General features: G+C 41.4%; 1 protein-coding gene across 1 annotated transcript in view; it reads right to left on the bottom strand.

Annotated features, from left to right (window-relative positions):
- Positions 1-5,583: 5,583 nt before the first annotated feature.
- LOC120045549 (RUN domain-containing protein 3A-like) overlaps positions 5,584-16,253 on the bottom strand; it is a 35,018-nt gene continuing 24,348 nt past the window's right edge. The window contains exons 9-11 of the mRNA XM_038990453.1: positions 6,432-6,545; positions 5,989-6,089; positions 5,584-5,726 (exon numbers count right to left, since the gene is read on the bottom strand). Of these exons, the coding sequence (XP_038846381.1) occupies positions 5,584-5,726; positions 5,989-6,089; positions 6,432-6,545 (358 nt within the window). The remainder of the gene's footprint in view (positions 5,727-5,988; positions 6,090-6,431; positions 6,546-16,253) is intronic.

A 16,253-nucleotide genomic window follows, 5' to 3' on the forward strand; every position in this document is an offset into this window, starting at 1 on the left:
TCAACATCATCTATTACCATCTTCCATGAGAGACCTACAGCAGTTGTTTGCTGTAGTCAAACAGACATAGAGGTCTGTTTGACTGTGCTAATTAATGAATGACTCTATCCTCTGACCCCAGTCTTTGTTCGGCTGGTTCCTTTTTTAAAGGGGAGGGGTGTTGGTTTACTAAAAGTTAGAATACAAAAGGAGGAAGACTACAAAAGGGGAAGATCTGGTAGGTTTGGTGAAGTACAAAACAGTATTGGTTCTCTTAGATCTTAAGGGTTTAATTTTGAATTTAATGGCGAATGGCGGAAACATAACAGAGCATTGTCGCATCATCGCATTTTGTACTTCCACTCAGGTCAAATAAGAAAATGCACTGAAAACAATGCAAGATAACTTTTAAATCAGGCTCGTAGAAACTGGCACGTCTTTCAGAACTAGAACCCATTGTCATGCTCTGACCTTAGATATCTATGTTTTCTTTATATTTTGGTTAGGTCAGGGTGTGACGAGGGTGGGTATGCTAGTTTTTGTATTGTCTAGGGTTTTTGTAGTTCTAGGGGTTTTGCAGGTCTAGGTAATTTGTATGTCTATGGTGGCCTGATATGGTTCCCAATCAGAGGCAGCTGTTTATCGTTGTCTCTGATTGGGGACCATATTTAGGTAGCCATTTCCCTTTTGTGTTCGTGGGTTCTTGCTCTATGTTTAGTTGCCTGTCTGCACTATTCATATTAGCTTCACGTTTTGTTGTTTGTTCAGTGTTCATTCTTTTAATAAATATAGAATGTATGCATACCACGCTGCACCTTGGTCCGATCTTTATGACGAACGTGACACCCATATATGAACCTACATGACACAAAGACACATATCATTCAACAAGAAGAATAGATACGAGTCGTGCACTACAGTAGAGATAACATTATATTGTGACATAGCAAATGCAATAAGTCAACATATAGTACCTTCAAAAGGTACTCATACCCCTTGACTTATTCCACATTTTGCTGTGTTACAGCCTGAATTCAAAATGTATTAAATATGTTTTTCTCACCCAACTACACACAACCCATAATGACAGTGAAAACTTGTTTTACATTTTTTCCCAATGTATAAAAATAAATAAAAAATATGACATTTATATAAATAAGTATTCACACCCGAGTCAATACATGTTAAAATCACCTTTGGCAGCAATTACAGCTGTGAGTCTTTCTGGGTAAGTCTCTAACATGCTGACCACACCAGGAGCGTTGCACAATAAATGTACATATACATATTATTCAATCGTTGCACTGAGGCACACACTCCAGTCTAGTTGGTTGTGGTGATGCACCTTAAAGTTGGTTGCTAACCACCATATGAAGTCCAAAGAAGAAGCCTGAAAGAGGAGAGATTACTAGAAACTGTCGATTAATTGTGGATTAATTGTCAGCATAGAGGACCTTGTGCATTTCAGGTAAAATAACAACCTAATGTTTATATCCCAGGACAAATTAGCTAGCAACAGCAAGCTAGCTAGATAAATTGCTCTAAATGTATAATGCTTTTTTACCTGTCCCCAAATTAATATAGTTGGTTCAGACGTTGATACTTCAACCTGAGTGTCCTGATTACGGCTGGTGTGGGGGGACAAAATCAACATGTGTGCGATGTCACCTGTGCCGTCTGGTCAGCATGTAAGAGCTATGCACACCTGGATTGTACAATATTTTAACATTATTCTTTTTTAAATTCTGCAAGCTCTGTCAACTTGTTTGTTGATCATTGCTAGAAAGCCATTTTCAAGTCTTGACAGATTTTCAAGCCTATTTAAGTCAAAACTGTAACTAGGCCACTCAGGAACATTCAATGTTATCTTGTTCAGAAACTCCAGTGCATATTTGGCCTTGTGTTTTAGGTTATTGTCCTGCTCAAAGGTGAATTTGGCTCCAAGTGTCTGTTGGAAAGCAGACTGCACCAGGTTATCCTGTAGGATTTGCCTGTGCTTAGCTCTATTCTGTTTATTTTTATCCCCAAAAAACTCCTTAATCCTTGCCAATGACAAGCATAACCATAGCATAATGCAGCCACCATCATGCTTGAAAATATGAAGAGTGGTACTCGGTGATGTGTTGTATTTGCCCCAAACATAACACTTTGTATTCAGGACATGAAGTTAATTTCCTTTCCAAATGTTTTTGCAGTTTTACTTTAGTGCATTATTGCAAACAGGATGCATGTTTTGGAATATTTGTATTCTGTACAGTCTTCCTATGTCTTTTCACTCTGTAATTGAGGTTAGCATTGTGGAGTAACTACAATGTTATTTATCCATCCTCAGTTTTCTCCTATCACAGCCATTAAACTCTGTAACTGTTTTAAAGTTACCATTGGCCTCATGGTGAAATCCCTGAGGGGTTTCCTTCCTCTCCAGCAACTGAGTTAGGAAGGACACCTGCATCTTTGTAGTGACTGTGTGTATTGGTACATCATCAAAAGTGAAATTATTAACTTCACCATGCTCAAAGGGATATTCAATGTCTGCTTTTTTTTTTACCCATCTACCAATATGTACCTTTATTTGGGAGGCATTGGAAAACCTCCCTGGTCTTTGGTTGAATCTGTGTTTGAAATTCACTGCTCGACTGAGGGACTTTACAGATAATTGATAAATGTGGGGTACAAAGATGAGGTAGCCATTCAAAAATCATGTTAAAGACTATTATTTCACACAGAGTGAATCCATGCAACTTACTATGTGACTTCTTAATTAACTTCTTGTGGCTGCAGGGGTAGTATTGAGTAGCTTGGATGAAAGGTGCACAGAGGTACCCAGAGTAAACGGCCTGCTCCTCAGTCATAGTTGCTAATATATGCATATTATTATTAGTATTGGATAGAAAACACTCTGAAGTTTCTAAAACTGTTTGAATTATGTCTGTGAGTATAACAGAACTCATATGGCAGGCAAAAACCTGAGACAAAATCCAAACTGGAAGTGGAAATTATTAGGCTGGTCAAGATCCCATTGAAATTACAGCGAGATATGAATTCGTTTTCACTTCCTACGGCTGTCACTAGATGTCAACAGTCTGTAGAACTTTGTCTGATGCCTCTACTGTGAAGGGGGGCCGAATGAGAGAGGAATTAGTCAAGTCTGCCAAGAGGGAGCTCTGTTCCATCGCTCATCTGAAGTCAATGTAATTCTTCGGTGGGAACGTTATTCAATGTTGTTTTTATTTATGTTAACAACATTCTAAAGATTGATTCAGTACATCATTTGACATGTTTCTACTGACTGTTACTGAACTTTTTGACATCTCGTCAGCTTTTAGGGAGCGCGCTTCGTGACTTTGGAATTGTTTACCAAACGCGCTAACAAAAGTAGCTAATTGGACATAAATGACGGACATTATCGAACAAATCAAGCATTTATTGTGGACCTGGGATTCCTGGGAGTGCATTCTGATGAAGATCATCAAAGGTAAGGAAACATTTATCATGTAATTTCTGGTTTCTGTTGACTCCAACATGGCGGCTAATTTGACTATTGTTCTGAGCGCCATCTCAGATTATTTCATGGTTTGGTTTTTCCGTAAAGTTTTTTTTAAATCTGACACAGCGGTTGCATTAAGGAGAGGTATATTTATAATTCCATGTGTATAACTTGTATTATCATCTACATTTATGATGAGTATTTCTGTTGAAACGATGTGGCTATGCAAAATCACTGGATGTTTTTGGAACCAGTGAATGTAACGCGCCAATGTAAACTCAGATTTTTTGATATAAATATGAACTTTATCAAACAAAACATACATGTATTGTGTAACATGACGTCCTATGAGTGTCATCTGATGAAGATCATCAAAGGTTAGTGATTAATTTTATCTCTTTGTGCTTTTTGTGACTCCTATCTTTGGCTGGAAAAATGGCTGTGCTTATTGTGGTTTGGTGTGACCTAACATAATCGTTTGTGGTGCTTTCGCTGAAAAGCATATTTGAAATCGGACACTTTGGTGGGATTAACAACAAGATTACCTTTAAAATGGTATAAGACACATGTATGTCTGAGGAATTTTAATTATGGGATTTCTGTTTTTTGAATTTGGCGCACTGCACTTTCACTGGCTGTTGTCATATCGATCCCGTTACCGGGATTGCAGCCCTAAGAAGTTTTTAAGCAAATTGTGGAAAAAGTCAAGAGGTGTGAATACTTTCTGAAGGCACTGTACCATAATTATCCCTACTTTAGCAACAACACAAGCAATGTAATGTTTAACAAAAAAGGTTGTTTTATTGCTGTTTTAAATTACATATATCCAAACTCCCAACACCTGGGATGAGATAGCGATCTACATGAAGTTAAATAAAACGAGTAAGTATAATAGGAATTCATCATAATACAAAATAAATAGCATACACCCCCCAAAAAAATTGCAACATCCAATACTCATACAAGTAAGTCCTACACTCACACAAAAACGCACTCACAGACAGACAGACAATTCAATCAAAACAATTCAATCCAGGTCAGAAGGATAAGTGAAAGGCAACATCCGTCCTGCGCAGCAACACAGCCTTCAATTGATATGCAGTTATGTCTCTTGTTGTTTCCCACACTTAAATTCCATGCATTCGTGCAGTACAAGAGCAATTTCATTTTCGCCATATCCTGAAAACCTGGATAACAGAATTGACTGAGTCGGGCCCAAAGCTTCATAGATACTTACTTGGTAATTTGAAGCACTGCTAATTTATTCTTCACAATCAGAGTGGCCACTACTGTATGTTTAGAAATGATATAATACAAATCCTTTTGCATCCCTCAATGTTAGCTTGTGCTAACAGACTTGTAATAATGCCACGTCAGGTGTAATATGGCAACAACAAAAAAGGGTTAAGCTTCTGAATGGTGTCAAGGTGGTCCTGACAGTTCAAAGTTCTGCACTGCAAGAGTTCACAGTAGGCAGAAAGTAGATACTAGTACTGATACTACTACCGACAGACTTGTAAGACTGAAGACAGAGACAGACGAACACAGACAGATAGTTGTAATTCTTCAGTACAAGCCTCTAGGGAGGTTAAATGTTTTGGTCAACGGGAGAGATACATGTTTGTAGTTGCTGTAAATTGTAAATTACGACCTGTAATTGTATAATGGCTATGTTTTCAAGTAAGCAACCATATTTCCCAACTATAGCAGGTGGTCCGCAGTTTAGCCGAGTAAAGACATTGAAATTATAGGGTTTGGGCAGTACTGCAGCTCTTCCGGTTGGTTTTATTTTTTGACACGATTGGAGATGCATGTGATAGACAGGCTTTTCAGTCAGAGATGAGACGGTCTTATAGAATGACAGTGTTTTGAAATGAGAGAGCGTTGGATTTGAGGAATGAGGGTGGAATAAAGGGAATTTAAAGGTTTATTGAGGGGGAACATTGTCCTCCTTTTGACAGCAGAAGAAAAAAAGGAAAATGAGTGTCCAGGGAGTCCCTCCCTGTTTCAGTTTGTCTTCACCCATTTGGTGCTTAATGAACACGACCCAGGTTTCTCATGTTGGGTTGAGCTGTGTCCCCCAGTGTTTGTGAATGGCAGTCGTTCTTTGGTGCCCTCTAGCTGGGAGAGAGGGCAGGGCTGTTGTCTGTGCTGATGTGGACCAGGCACTCGCTGGACTTAAGGCTTGCCAGGGACTTGCAGCTGGGAAGGGAGTTTAGAGAACCACACAGGACCATCATGGAAGGGGTGTAGTCTTTATCTAGGGGAAGGACATATGTTGTCAAAACCAACATGAGATGTGTGTTAGCTGTAGGCGTGTTCGTGTTTTTATTTTTATGAGAGCACAGGAGTGCGTGTGCGTGCACATGTGCATAATTTCTGCACGCTTGCGTGTGTGGCGATCTTATTCATGCATGTGTCCATGGGTCCATAGAGGCGTTGCTGTCTGTGTGTGGTGTATCGTCATGTATCCTTATTTGTGAACAATACGGGTAGTGTGTATGAGTGTGTGACTACAGCACCTGCTGTGCACCACGCCTCTCCATTCTGCTGCCCTGCGGTATTCTGGGAGTCGGAGTCCAGGCTGACCACTGACAGCAGCTCTGTGCTGGGGAAGCTCCTCCTACAGGCATATGGGGACATAGTAAATATACTCTCGTTCTTCTTTTCACACTCCCTCTCGCTCTCTCGCTCTCTCAGCGCTGACACGATCCCCGATTCTACATGACAAACAATCATATCTACCTCATATCGTTAATTTCAATCTGAAAGTTCTGTCGTGTTTCAAGGCCAAGCAGACAAATATTTAAAAAACAAACATAATTGGCTGCACCTTTTCCTCCTTATTTCAATTGACTGATGAACAAAATAACCTCTTTATGAATGTAGGAACTAATTAAACCAAACTGTTGCTACATAGATGCAGTACAAAGACAAGCATTTTGCCGGGAGGATGTAGTCACACCTGCGAAAGAGCTTGCCATCGTCATGATTGTTGTAGGGCTGTTGCCATTGGTTGACGAGAGGGATTGACAGGTTTTTGGCCAAAATGTTGGAGTCACACGGAATCAGGCTCGTCCTGCAAAACACAAGAATCCCAGTATAATCAAAGCATATCCAAATTGTGTCAATATGGTAGGCTTTTACAGTGATATCCCTGTACTTCACTGTGAATATGTCTACGCCACACCAAGCTAAAAATTCTAGGGAGAGAGAACATTTTTGTGAAGTTACCCGTAATGTTACCCTAATGTTTGAGTGTCCAGTTTTCTGTTAATTAGGGGAACATTCTATCTATGTTACAATGTTCTTAGAATATACAAGATAAGATATTACTGTTCCAATCACATTTCATGAGAACGTTGCAAGAACATTCCTGTGTCCAGTTTTCTAAGGTTTAGTAGAATATTCCATCACCGTCTCACCAAACATACACAGAACATGGTTGCCATGTTCTCACAATATAAGATATTAATGTTCTAGACACGTTTCATGAGAATTTTGCAAGAACATTCCTGTGTCCAGTTTTCTGAGGGTTAGGAGAATATTCCATTGATGTCACATCAAACATACGCAGAACATGGTTGCCATGTTCTCAGAACGTAAGATATTAAAGTTTGAGACATGTTTCATGGGACCGTTGCAAGAACATTTCTTGTGTATCATTCAGGATGTCACCTGCTGGTCCCACGTTTTCCCCCCAAAATAATCATTACATATCATGCCTGGTTACTACGGCCAAGCACATCAAGGGCCTGATTGGTGATTCACGGCTCTTTTTGTTTGTTGGCAAGGGATACCCACACACATGGATTTTAACATAGTGTTTTTTATCTTACATACTTGACACGCATGATTACATTGTGCATGTTCATTTAGAGTGCATTTGGAACATTTTCAGACCCATTGATTTTCCCACATTTTGTTACATTACAGACTTATTCTAAAATTGATTCGTTTTTTTTCATCAATATACACACAATACCCCATAATGACAAAGCAAAAACAGGTTTTTAAAAGTGGTTGCAAATGTATTAAAAATATAAAACAAATAGTTTATTTACATAAGTATTTCGGACCCTTTGCTATGAGACTCAAAATTGAGCTCAGGTGCATCCTGTTCCCATTGACCATCCTTGAGATGGAGTCCACTTGTGGTTAATTCCATTGATTGAACATGATTTGGAAAGGCACACACCTGTCTATATAAGTTTCCACAGTTGACAGTGCATGTTAGAGCAAAAACCAAGCCATGAGGTCGAAGGAATTGTCCGTAGACAGGATTGGATCGAGGCACAGATCTGGGGAAGGGTACCAAAAACATTTCTGTAGCATTGAAGGTTCCCAAGAACACAGTGGCCTCCATCATTCTTAAACGGAAGAAGTTTGGACCCACCAAGACTCTTCCTAGAGCTGACCGCCCGGGCAAACAAAGCAATGTAGAAAGAAGGACCTTGGTCAGGGAGGTGACGAAGAACCCGATGGTCACTCTGACAGAGCTCCAGAGTTCCTCTGTGGAGATGAGAGAACCTTCCAGAAGGAGAACCATCTCTGCAGCACCCCACCTATCAGGCCTTCATGGTAGAGTGGCCAGACGGAAGTCACTCATCACAGTAAAAGGCACATGACAGCCTGCTTGGAGTTTGCCAAAAGGCACCTAAAGGATTCTCAGACCATGATTCTCTGTAATGATGAAACCAAGATGGAACTCTTTGGCCTGAATGCCAAGCGTCACGCTTGGAAACCTGGTACCATCCCTACGGTGAAGCATGGTGGTGGCAGCATTATGCTGTGGGGCTGTTTTTCAGTGGTAGGGACTGGGAGACTAGTCAGGATCAAGGGAAAGATGAACGGAGCAAAGTGCAGAGAGATCCTTGATGAAAACCTGCTCCAGAATGCTCAGGACCTCAGACTGGGGCAAAGGTTCACCTTCCAACAGGACAACAACCCTAAGCACACAGCCAAGACAAAGCAGGAGTCTCTGAATGTACTTGAGTGGCCCAGGCAAAGCTCGGACTTGAACTCGATCGAACATCTCTGGAGAGACCTGAAAATAGCTGTGCAGCGACAAAGCTTGATCTGCAGAGAAGAATGGGAGAAACTCCCCAAATACAGGTGTGCCAAGCTTTTAGCATCATACTCAAGAAGACTGTAATCATTACCAAAGGTGCTTCAACAAAGTACAGAGTAAAGGGTTTGAATACTTATGTAAATGTGATATTTCTGGTGATTTTTGTACTTTTTACCCCTTCTCCCCAATTGATAGTTACGGTCTTGTCCCATGGCTGCAACTCCCGTACGGACTCAGGAGAGGCGAAGGTCGAGAGCCATGTGTCCTCTGAAAGACGACCCTGCCAAGCCACACTGTGTGCATGCACCCGGCCCGCCACAAGGAATCGCTAGAGCGCAATGGGACAAGGTCATCCCGGCCGGCCAAACCCTCCCCTAACCCAGACGATGCTGGGCTAATTGTGCGCTGCCTCATGGGTCTCCCGGTCGCGGCCGGTTGCGACACAGCCCGGGATCAAACCTACGTCTGTACAGACGCGTCAAACACTGCGATGCAGTGCCTTAGACTGTTGCGCCACTCGGGAGGACCAGTTTTTTTATTTTTTATTATACATTTGCAAAAATGTCTTAAAAACCTGTTTTTGATTTGTCATTATGGGGTGTAGATTGATGAGGCAAAAAAACTGTTTCATCAATTTTAGAATAACGCTGTAACATAACAAAATGTGGATGAAGTCAAAGGGTCTGAATACTTTCCTAATGCACTGTATACAGTAATTATTATTCAACATGTCCTCACCTGGGATTTGAACTCGGAGCCTCTTGGTTCACGGCATTCAGATCTTGCTGCTACTCCACCATGTCTGTGTCAGTTATCAGTTAATTTGACTATTCTCTCATCATTGATTTGATTTACTTTTTTCAACCATTTAAGGAGGAGGGGTTTCGTCTGGATAGAGCCTAACTATACTGGCCCAGTAAGAAAAAAGGCTACCCGAAACGTTTGACCCAAGTTAAACAATTTAAAGGCAATGCTACCAAATACTAATTGAGTGTATGTAAACTTCTGACCCATTGAGAATGTGATGAAATAAATAAAAGCTGAAATAAATCACCCTCTCTACTATTATTCTGACATTTCACATTCTTAAAATAAAGTGGTGATCCTAACTGACCTAAGACAGGGAATTTTTACTAGGATTAAATCTCAGCAATTGTGAAAAACTGAGTTTAAATGTATTTGGCTAAGGTGTATGTAAACTTCTGACTTCAACTGTATATAGCTGAGCATCTCAAAGAGAACTCCATAGTATATTTGAACTCGACACCACCGACCATGTAGAACAAACATCTTGTAACGGCTTTCATATTCGTCCTCCTCCTCGGACGAGGAGAAGCGAGACGGATCGGACCAATACGCGGAGTGGTTAGTGTTCATAATGATTTAATATAACAAAACTGAACACTGAATTACAAAACAAATAAACGAAGTGCAGAAACCTATACAGTACCGTGTGGTGAAAAACACAAACACGGAAACAAACACCCACAAAACACACGTGAAACCCAGGCTGCCTAAGTATGATTCTCAATCAGGGACAACGATTGACAGCTGCCTCTGATTGAGAATCATACCAGGCCGAACACAAAAAACCCCAACATAGAAAATCACACATAGACAAACCCACCCAACTCACGCCCTGACCAACTAAATAAATACAAGACAAAGGAAAACAGGTCAGGAACGTGACATAACCCCCCCCTTAAGGTGCGAACTCCGGGCGCACCACCATAAACTCTAGGGGAGGGTCTGGGTGGGCGTCTGTCCACGGTGGCGGCTCTGGCGAAAGAAACCAGACACATGCTCATTGCTCACATGGAGCACTCCAAACAAAAGCCAATTTTTTTTTTTTTTTTTTTTTTTTTTTTACAAAACTTGGAATTGATGATTATGAAATAAACCAAAACTGGTTTCTTAGAAGTGTAGCAGGTTGTGAACTATGCAAACAACGTTTCCACCCCGACAATGAGAATCATAAATCACTGTAATTAATACATGCATTAACAGAAATTAATGTAACCAAATGATGGGGATTAAAGGTGTTGCGCAGCAACTCACTGCCTTCCTGAAGACAAACAATGTATACGAAATGCTTCAGTCTGGTTTTAGACCCCATCATAGCACTGAGACTGCACTTGTGAAGGTGGTAAATGACCTTTTAATGGCGTCAGACCGAGGCTCTGCATCTGTCCTCGTGCTACTAGACCTTAGTGCTGCCTTTGATACCATCGATCACCACATTCTTTTGGAGAGACTGGAAACCCAAATTGGTCTACACGGACAAGTTCTGGCCTGGTCTAGATCTTATCTGTCGGAAAGATATCAGTTTGTCTCTGTGAATGGTTTGTCCTCTGACAAATCAACTGTACATTTCGGTGTTCCTCAAGGTTCCGTTTTAGGACCACTATTGTTTTCACTATATATTTTACCTCTTGGGGATGTCATTCGAAAACATAATGTTAACTTTCACTGCTATGCGGATGACACACAGCTGTACATTTCAATGAAACATGGTGAAGCCCCAAAATTGCCCTCGCTAGAAGCCTGTGTTTCAGACATAAGGAAGTGGATGGCTGAAAACCTTCTACTTTTAAACTCGGACAAAACAGAGATGCTTGTTCTAGGTCCCAAGAAACAAAGAGATCTTCTGTTAAATCTGACAATGGTTGTAAAGACCTCGGACCTCGGCGTTACTCTGGACCCTGATCTCTCTTTTGACGAACATATCAAGACTGTTTCAAGGACAGCTTTTTTCCATCTACGTAACATTGCAAAAATCAGAAATTTTCTGTCCAAAAATGATGCAGAAAAATGTATCCATGCTTTTGTTACTTCTAGGTTAGACTACTGCAATGCTCTACTTTCCGGCAACCCGGATAAAGCACTAAATAAACTTCAGTTAGTGCTAAATACGACTGCTAGAATCCTGACTAGAACCAAGAAATTTGATTATATTACTCCAGTGCTAGCTTGGCCATGTTCTGTTATAATCTCCACCCGGCACAGCCAGAAGAGGACTGGCCACCCCTCATAGCCTGGTTCCTCTCTAGGTTTCTTCCTAGGTTTTGGCCTTTCTAGGGAGTTTTTCCTAGCCACCGTGCTTCTACACCTGCATTGCTTGCTGTTTGGGGTTTTAGGCTGGGTTTCTGTACAGCACTTCAAGATATTGGCTGATGTACGAAGGGCTATATAAAATAAACTTGATTGATTGATTAAAGGTACATTTACTGCTGGTGACATATGTAATGGGGAATTTATCAAAATAACCATTCAAAGGGCAAATAATTCACACAAAGAAACAATGAAAGCGCAAGGATTGGCTGTAGACATCTGAGCACATTCTGGAGAGCTGAGTGCATGCACTCTAGAGAGAGACACGTCATATCTTCACCAAACACCCATCCCCTTCTTGTCTCAATATTTTAATTATACTCAAGACACATTCTCTTCACACACATTTAGATGCTTTCACTGACAGCCGCAACCCAATAATCCCCTAGGCTGCCCAAATTGCTGGCTTCCCAAATAGGCATAGGCTTACGTGATTTGAAAGAATCCACAGCATATTTTTTTACAGGAAGCTAATAATCCTCTGTTGGCTAAATCATGCTCTCTGGTGAAGTATATTGAATGATTGTATATAGACAGGTGATATTATATAATTTTGGTAAAACATCAATTTACTTTAGGGGAAGCCAGCACTGTGTATCCGCCAACGTTCCTTTCCAATTCGCAAGTGGCTGAAACAACAATGAGAGTCATTGGGAGTCGTTGTCCCAAAAGCATGAAGGCAGGCGACAAGCTTAGGTCTGCATATTAAGCTCATAGAAACGCATCGGGCTTATTTTGATCATATTTTGGCGAGAGTGAGCCCTCTCGCTTCTCCTCTTCCTCTCTGCTGAAACTATCTCACCTGAGAAAGCATCCGAGCGAGTGAAACGGCGCCCCTCTGTCTTACTATATGTAGCCCATGTATCTGATGCTGTCAGGACAAAAAGAGTATGACGTCCAAACAGCATCAGATACATGGTCTACACATAATGAGACAGAGCATCACTCGCTCGTATGCTTTACTGAGATTATTGCTTCTTTCTGTCAGCACGCGTCTCGTGAAATAAATTATCTGTATTTCAATAGTTTATTTGTACCGGCAAGAGGGTACGGCAGGGCGGGCCAGGCCCTCTAAAAGCGTCCACGTGCTTCCCAGACGAAACAGTTCGGAAGAGTTTGTGCATATATTATGACAACATTTTGTTAGTTTTGGACTTCGGTAAGGGTTTTGTTGGGTGTTCGGGCACACACATTTTTTTATCGAGGCTTGCCGATGTTCGGGAACCGAAGTCTACGTCCCTTCGTCTGTGATTGGTCAACTGTTTGTCACACCAGCCTTCGCTTTGGCCGTACGCCTTCGCTTTGGCCGTACTGCAGGCTACAACACCACCTTCCCAGCTCCTCGCAACAGGATCTTTACTCCTACTGCGGGGAGTCAGACCACCCGCGGAACACCTGTCCCAGAAGGAGAACCAGGCAAGGAAGCGACAGGCCGAGGAGGGCTCCTGCACCTTCACAGGTAGGCGTGGACGTGCCTTGCTCCTCTCTGTCCACCCAGCCCGTCCTCTCCCTGAATATCCTGGCCCCCCACTGAGTCCAGCCCTAGTGGACTCAGGTTTTGCAGGCAATTTCCTAGACCGGTCAGTGGCCTTATCATTAAGCATTCCTCTAGTCCCTTTACAACCCCCTATCCCAGTCCGTGCCCTAGACAACCGTCCCCTAGGAACAGGACTGGTGAACCAAACCACGATTCCCATTTCCCTCACAGTTGCTCACAACCACCATGAACGCATCACTTTCCTCATCTTAGACTCTCCTGCACACCCCATAGTTTTAGGTTTCCCCTGGCTACAGCTGAATAACCCCAGTATATCGTGGACAGAGAGGAGGTTGTTGGGTTGGTCGCAGGAGTGTCAGGGGAGGTGTCTCTTTGTGTCAATCTGTGCCACCTCCATGGAAAGTCCGGACCAGGCCACCCACGTCACTATCCCGGAGGAGTACCGGGACCTACAGGTGGCCTTTTCGAAGACTCGTGCCACGTGCCTGCCCCCTCATCGCCCATGCACTATCGACCTACTGTCTGGTTCTACCCTCCCATGGGGGCACATCAACCCTCTCTCGCATGCAGAGACCGAAGCCATGGAGGCCTAGGTCCAGGAGGCACCTGGTTCCAATCCCCACTCTATCAAAGTATATACACTACCGTTATGGAAGTATATACTACAGTTCAAAAGTTTGGGGTCACTTAGAAATGTCCATGTTTTTCGAAGAAAAGCACATTTTTTGTCCATTTAAAATAACATCAAATTGATCAGAAATACAGTGTAGACATTGTTAATGTTGTAAATGACTATTGTAGCTTAAAACGGCATATTTTTTAAATGGAATATCTACATAGGCGTACAGAGGCCCATTATCAGCAACCATCACTCCTGTGTTCCAATGGCACATTGTGTTAGCTAATCCAAGTTTATAATTTTAAAAGGCTAATTGATCATTAGAAAACCCTTTTGCAATTATGTTAGCACAGCTGAAAACTGTTGTTCTGATTAAAGAAGCAATAAAACTGGCCTTCTTTAGACTAGTTGAGTATCTGGAGCATCAGCATTTGTGGGTTCGATTACAGGCTCAAAACGGCCAGAAACAAAGACCTCTCTGATGAAACGTCAGACTATTCTTGTTCTGAGAAATGAAGGCTATTTCATGCGAGAAATTGCCAAGAAACTGAAAATCTTGTACAACGCTGTGTACTACTCCCGTCACAGAACAGCACAAACTGTCTCTAACCAGAATAGAAAGAGGAGTGGGAGGCCCCGGTGCACAACTGAGCAAAAGGACAAGTACATTAGAGTGTCTAGTCTGAGAAACAGACGCCTCACAAGTTCTCAACTGGCAGCTTCATTAAATAGTACCCGCAAAACACCAGTCTCAACGTCAACAGTGAAGAGGCGACTCTGGGATACTGGCCTTCTCGGCAGAGTTGCAAAGAAAAAGCCATATCTCAGACTGGCCAATAAAAAGAAAAGATTAAGATGGGCAAAAGAACACAGACACTGGACAGAGGAACTCTGCCGAGAAGGCCAGCCTCCCATGCCACAAGCACCAATGAGGAACGACCTAAACACTGTCCCAATAAGGGTTATCTCATGGGCATGTACTTATTGGGCCAGTAGAGTTAGGCCCTGTCCAGAAGAAACCCTAACCCCTCCTCCCTAGGCATTTACACTTATGTGGATGAAACAACTTAATAGTGTAAGCAATAAGAAAATATATTTTATCGATCATAGTGATTCAGGAGTATCATTAAAACAGGTTAATATGCCCAACCAACATTAGACAACTATACAGAAAGCCCTTAAATTGCTGAAATAGGTCAATCAAATCAATGATCAGAATAGTCATATTAACCGATACTTGACATAGACATGGTGTCATACCATAGCGGGAAAGATCGGAGTACCATGAACCAGGAGGTTGTGAGTTCAAATCCCAGGTGAAGACAAGTTGAATAATAATTACTCTATAAACATGCACAATGTAATCAAGTGTGAAAACGTGTAAAAACACTGTATGTTAAAAGTATCCCTTGCCAATCGACAAAGCGATATGAATGTATCAGTCGTTCACCAATCCGTGCCTTGATTGGCTCAGTGATGTGTAGATTTTTTTGTGGGGGGACACAAATAGTCTTGCAATGTTCCCATGAAACATGTCTAGAACATTAATATATTATGTTCTGAGAACATGGCAACCATATTTTGAGTATGTTTACAAAAACCGAGAAATTTCATAATTTGGTGTGTCTCAGGTACTTCTCTAGAATGTCCCATAATTGTTCAATTGGGTTAAGATCTGGTGACTGAGATGGCCATGGCATACAGTTTACATCGTTTATGCTCATCAAACCCTTCAGCTTTGTATTTACTGCAGTTTACGTTGCCCTCTAAGAGGTTGAGTGGACCTAAACCATGCCAGGAAAATACACCCCACACAATAACAGAGCCGCCAGAACCCTACCCAGCTAACAATTCTAGGGAGAGAGAACATTTTTGTAATGTTACCCGTAATGTTCCCCTAAGGTTTTCCATTCGTTAGGGAAACTACTAAGAATGTGAGAGTATATACTGTGTCCGTAAAATGTATATAGATTCAGAACTTTTGTGAAACGGCACAGTTAAAAATATATGGCAAATATACAGTTGAAGTCGGAAGTTTACATACACCTTAGCCAAATACATTTAAACTCAGTTTTTCACAATTCCTGACATTTAATCCCAGTAAAAATTCCCTATGCACTTGTGTAAATCTGAAACAACTTGATAGGTGTAAGCAATAGGATGAATTCCATTTGAAGTAAATCTCACCCCTCTTAAAAGTACACTCAAGAAAATATTTTATTGATCATAGTGATTCAGGAGTATGATTAAAACCGGTTAATATGTCCTACCAAATTAGACAACTATACAGAAACCCAGCTAATCATTCTAGAGGGAGAGAGTTTTTGTAATGTTCCCCTAATGTTTGAGTGTCCAGTTTTCTGTTAGTTAGTGGAACATTCTATCTATATTAGCAAAAACCTTCTGAGAACCTTTTTTTAATCATGATTTGGCATTAGAGTTAGGAAAAAATTATCGTAATGTTAAACACAACATACCCATAAATATT

The sequence above is a fragment of the Salvelinus namaycush genome, chromosome 4 (genome assembly GCF_016432855.1).
Source record: "Salvelinus namaycush isolate Seneca chromosome 4, SaNama_1.0, whole genome shotgun sequence".
Taxonomy (NCBI): domain Eukaryota; kingdom Metazoa; phylum Chordata; class Actinopteri; order Salmoniformes; family Salmonidae; genus Salvelinus; species Salvelinus namaycush.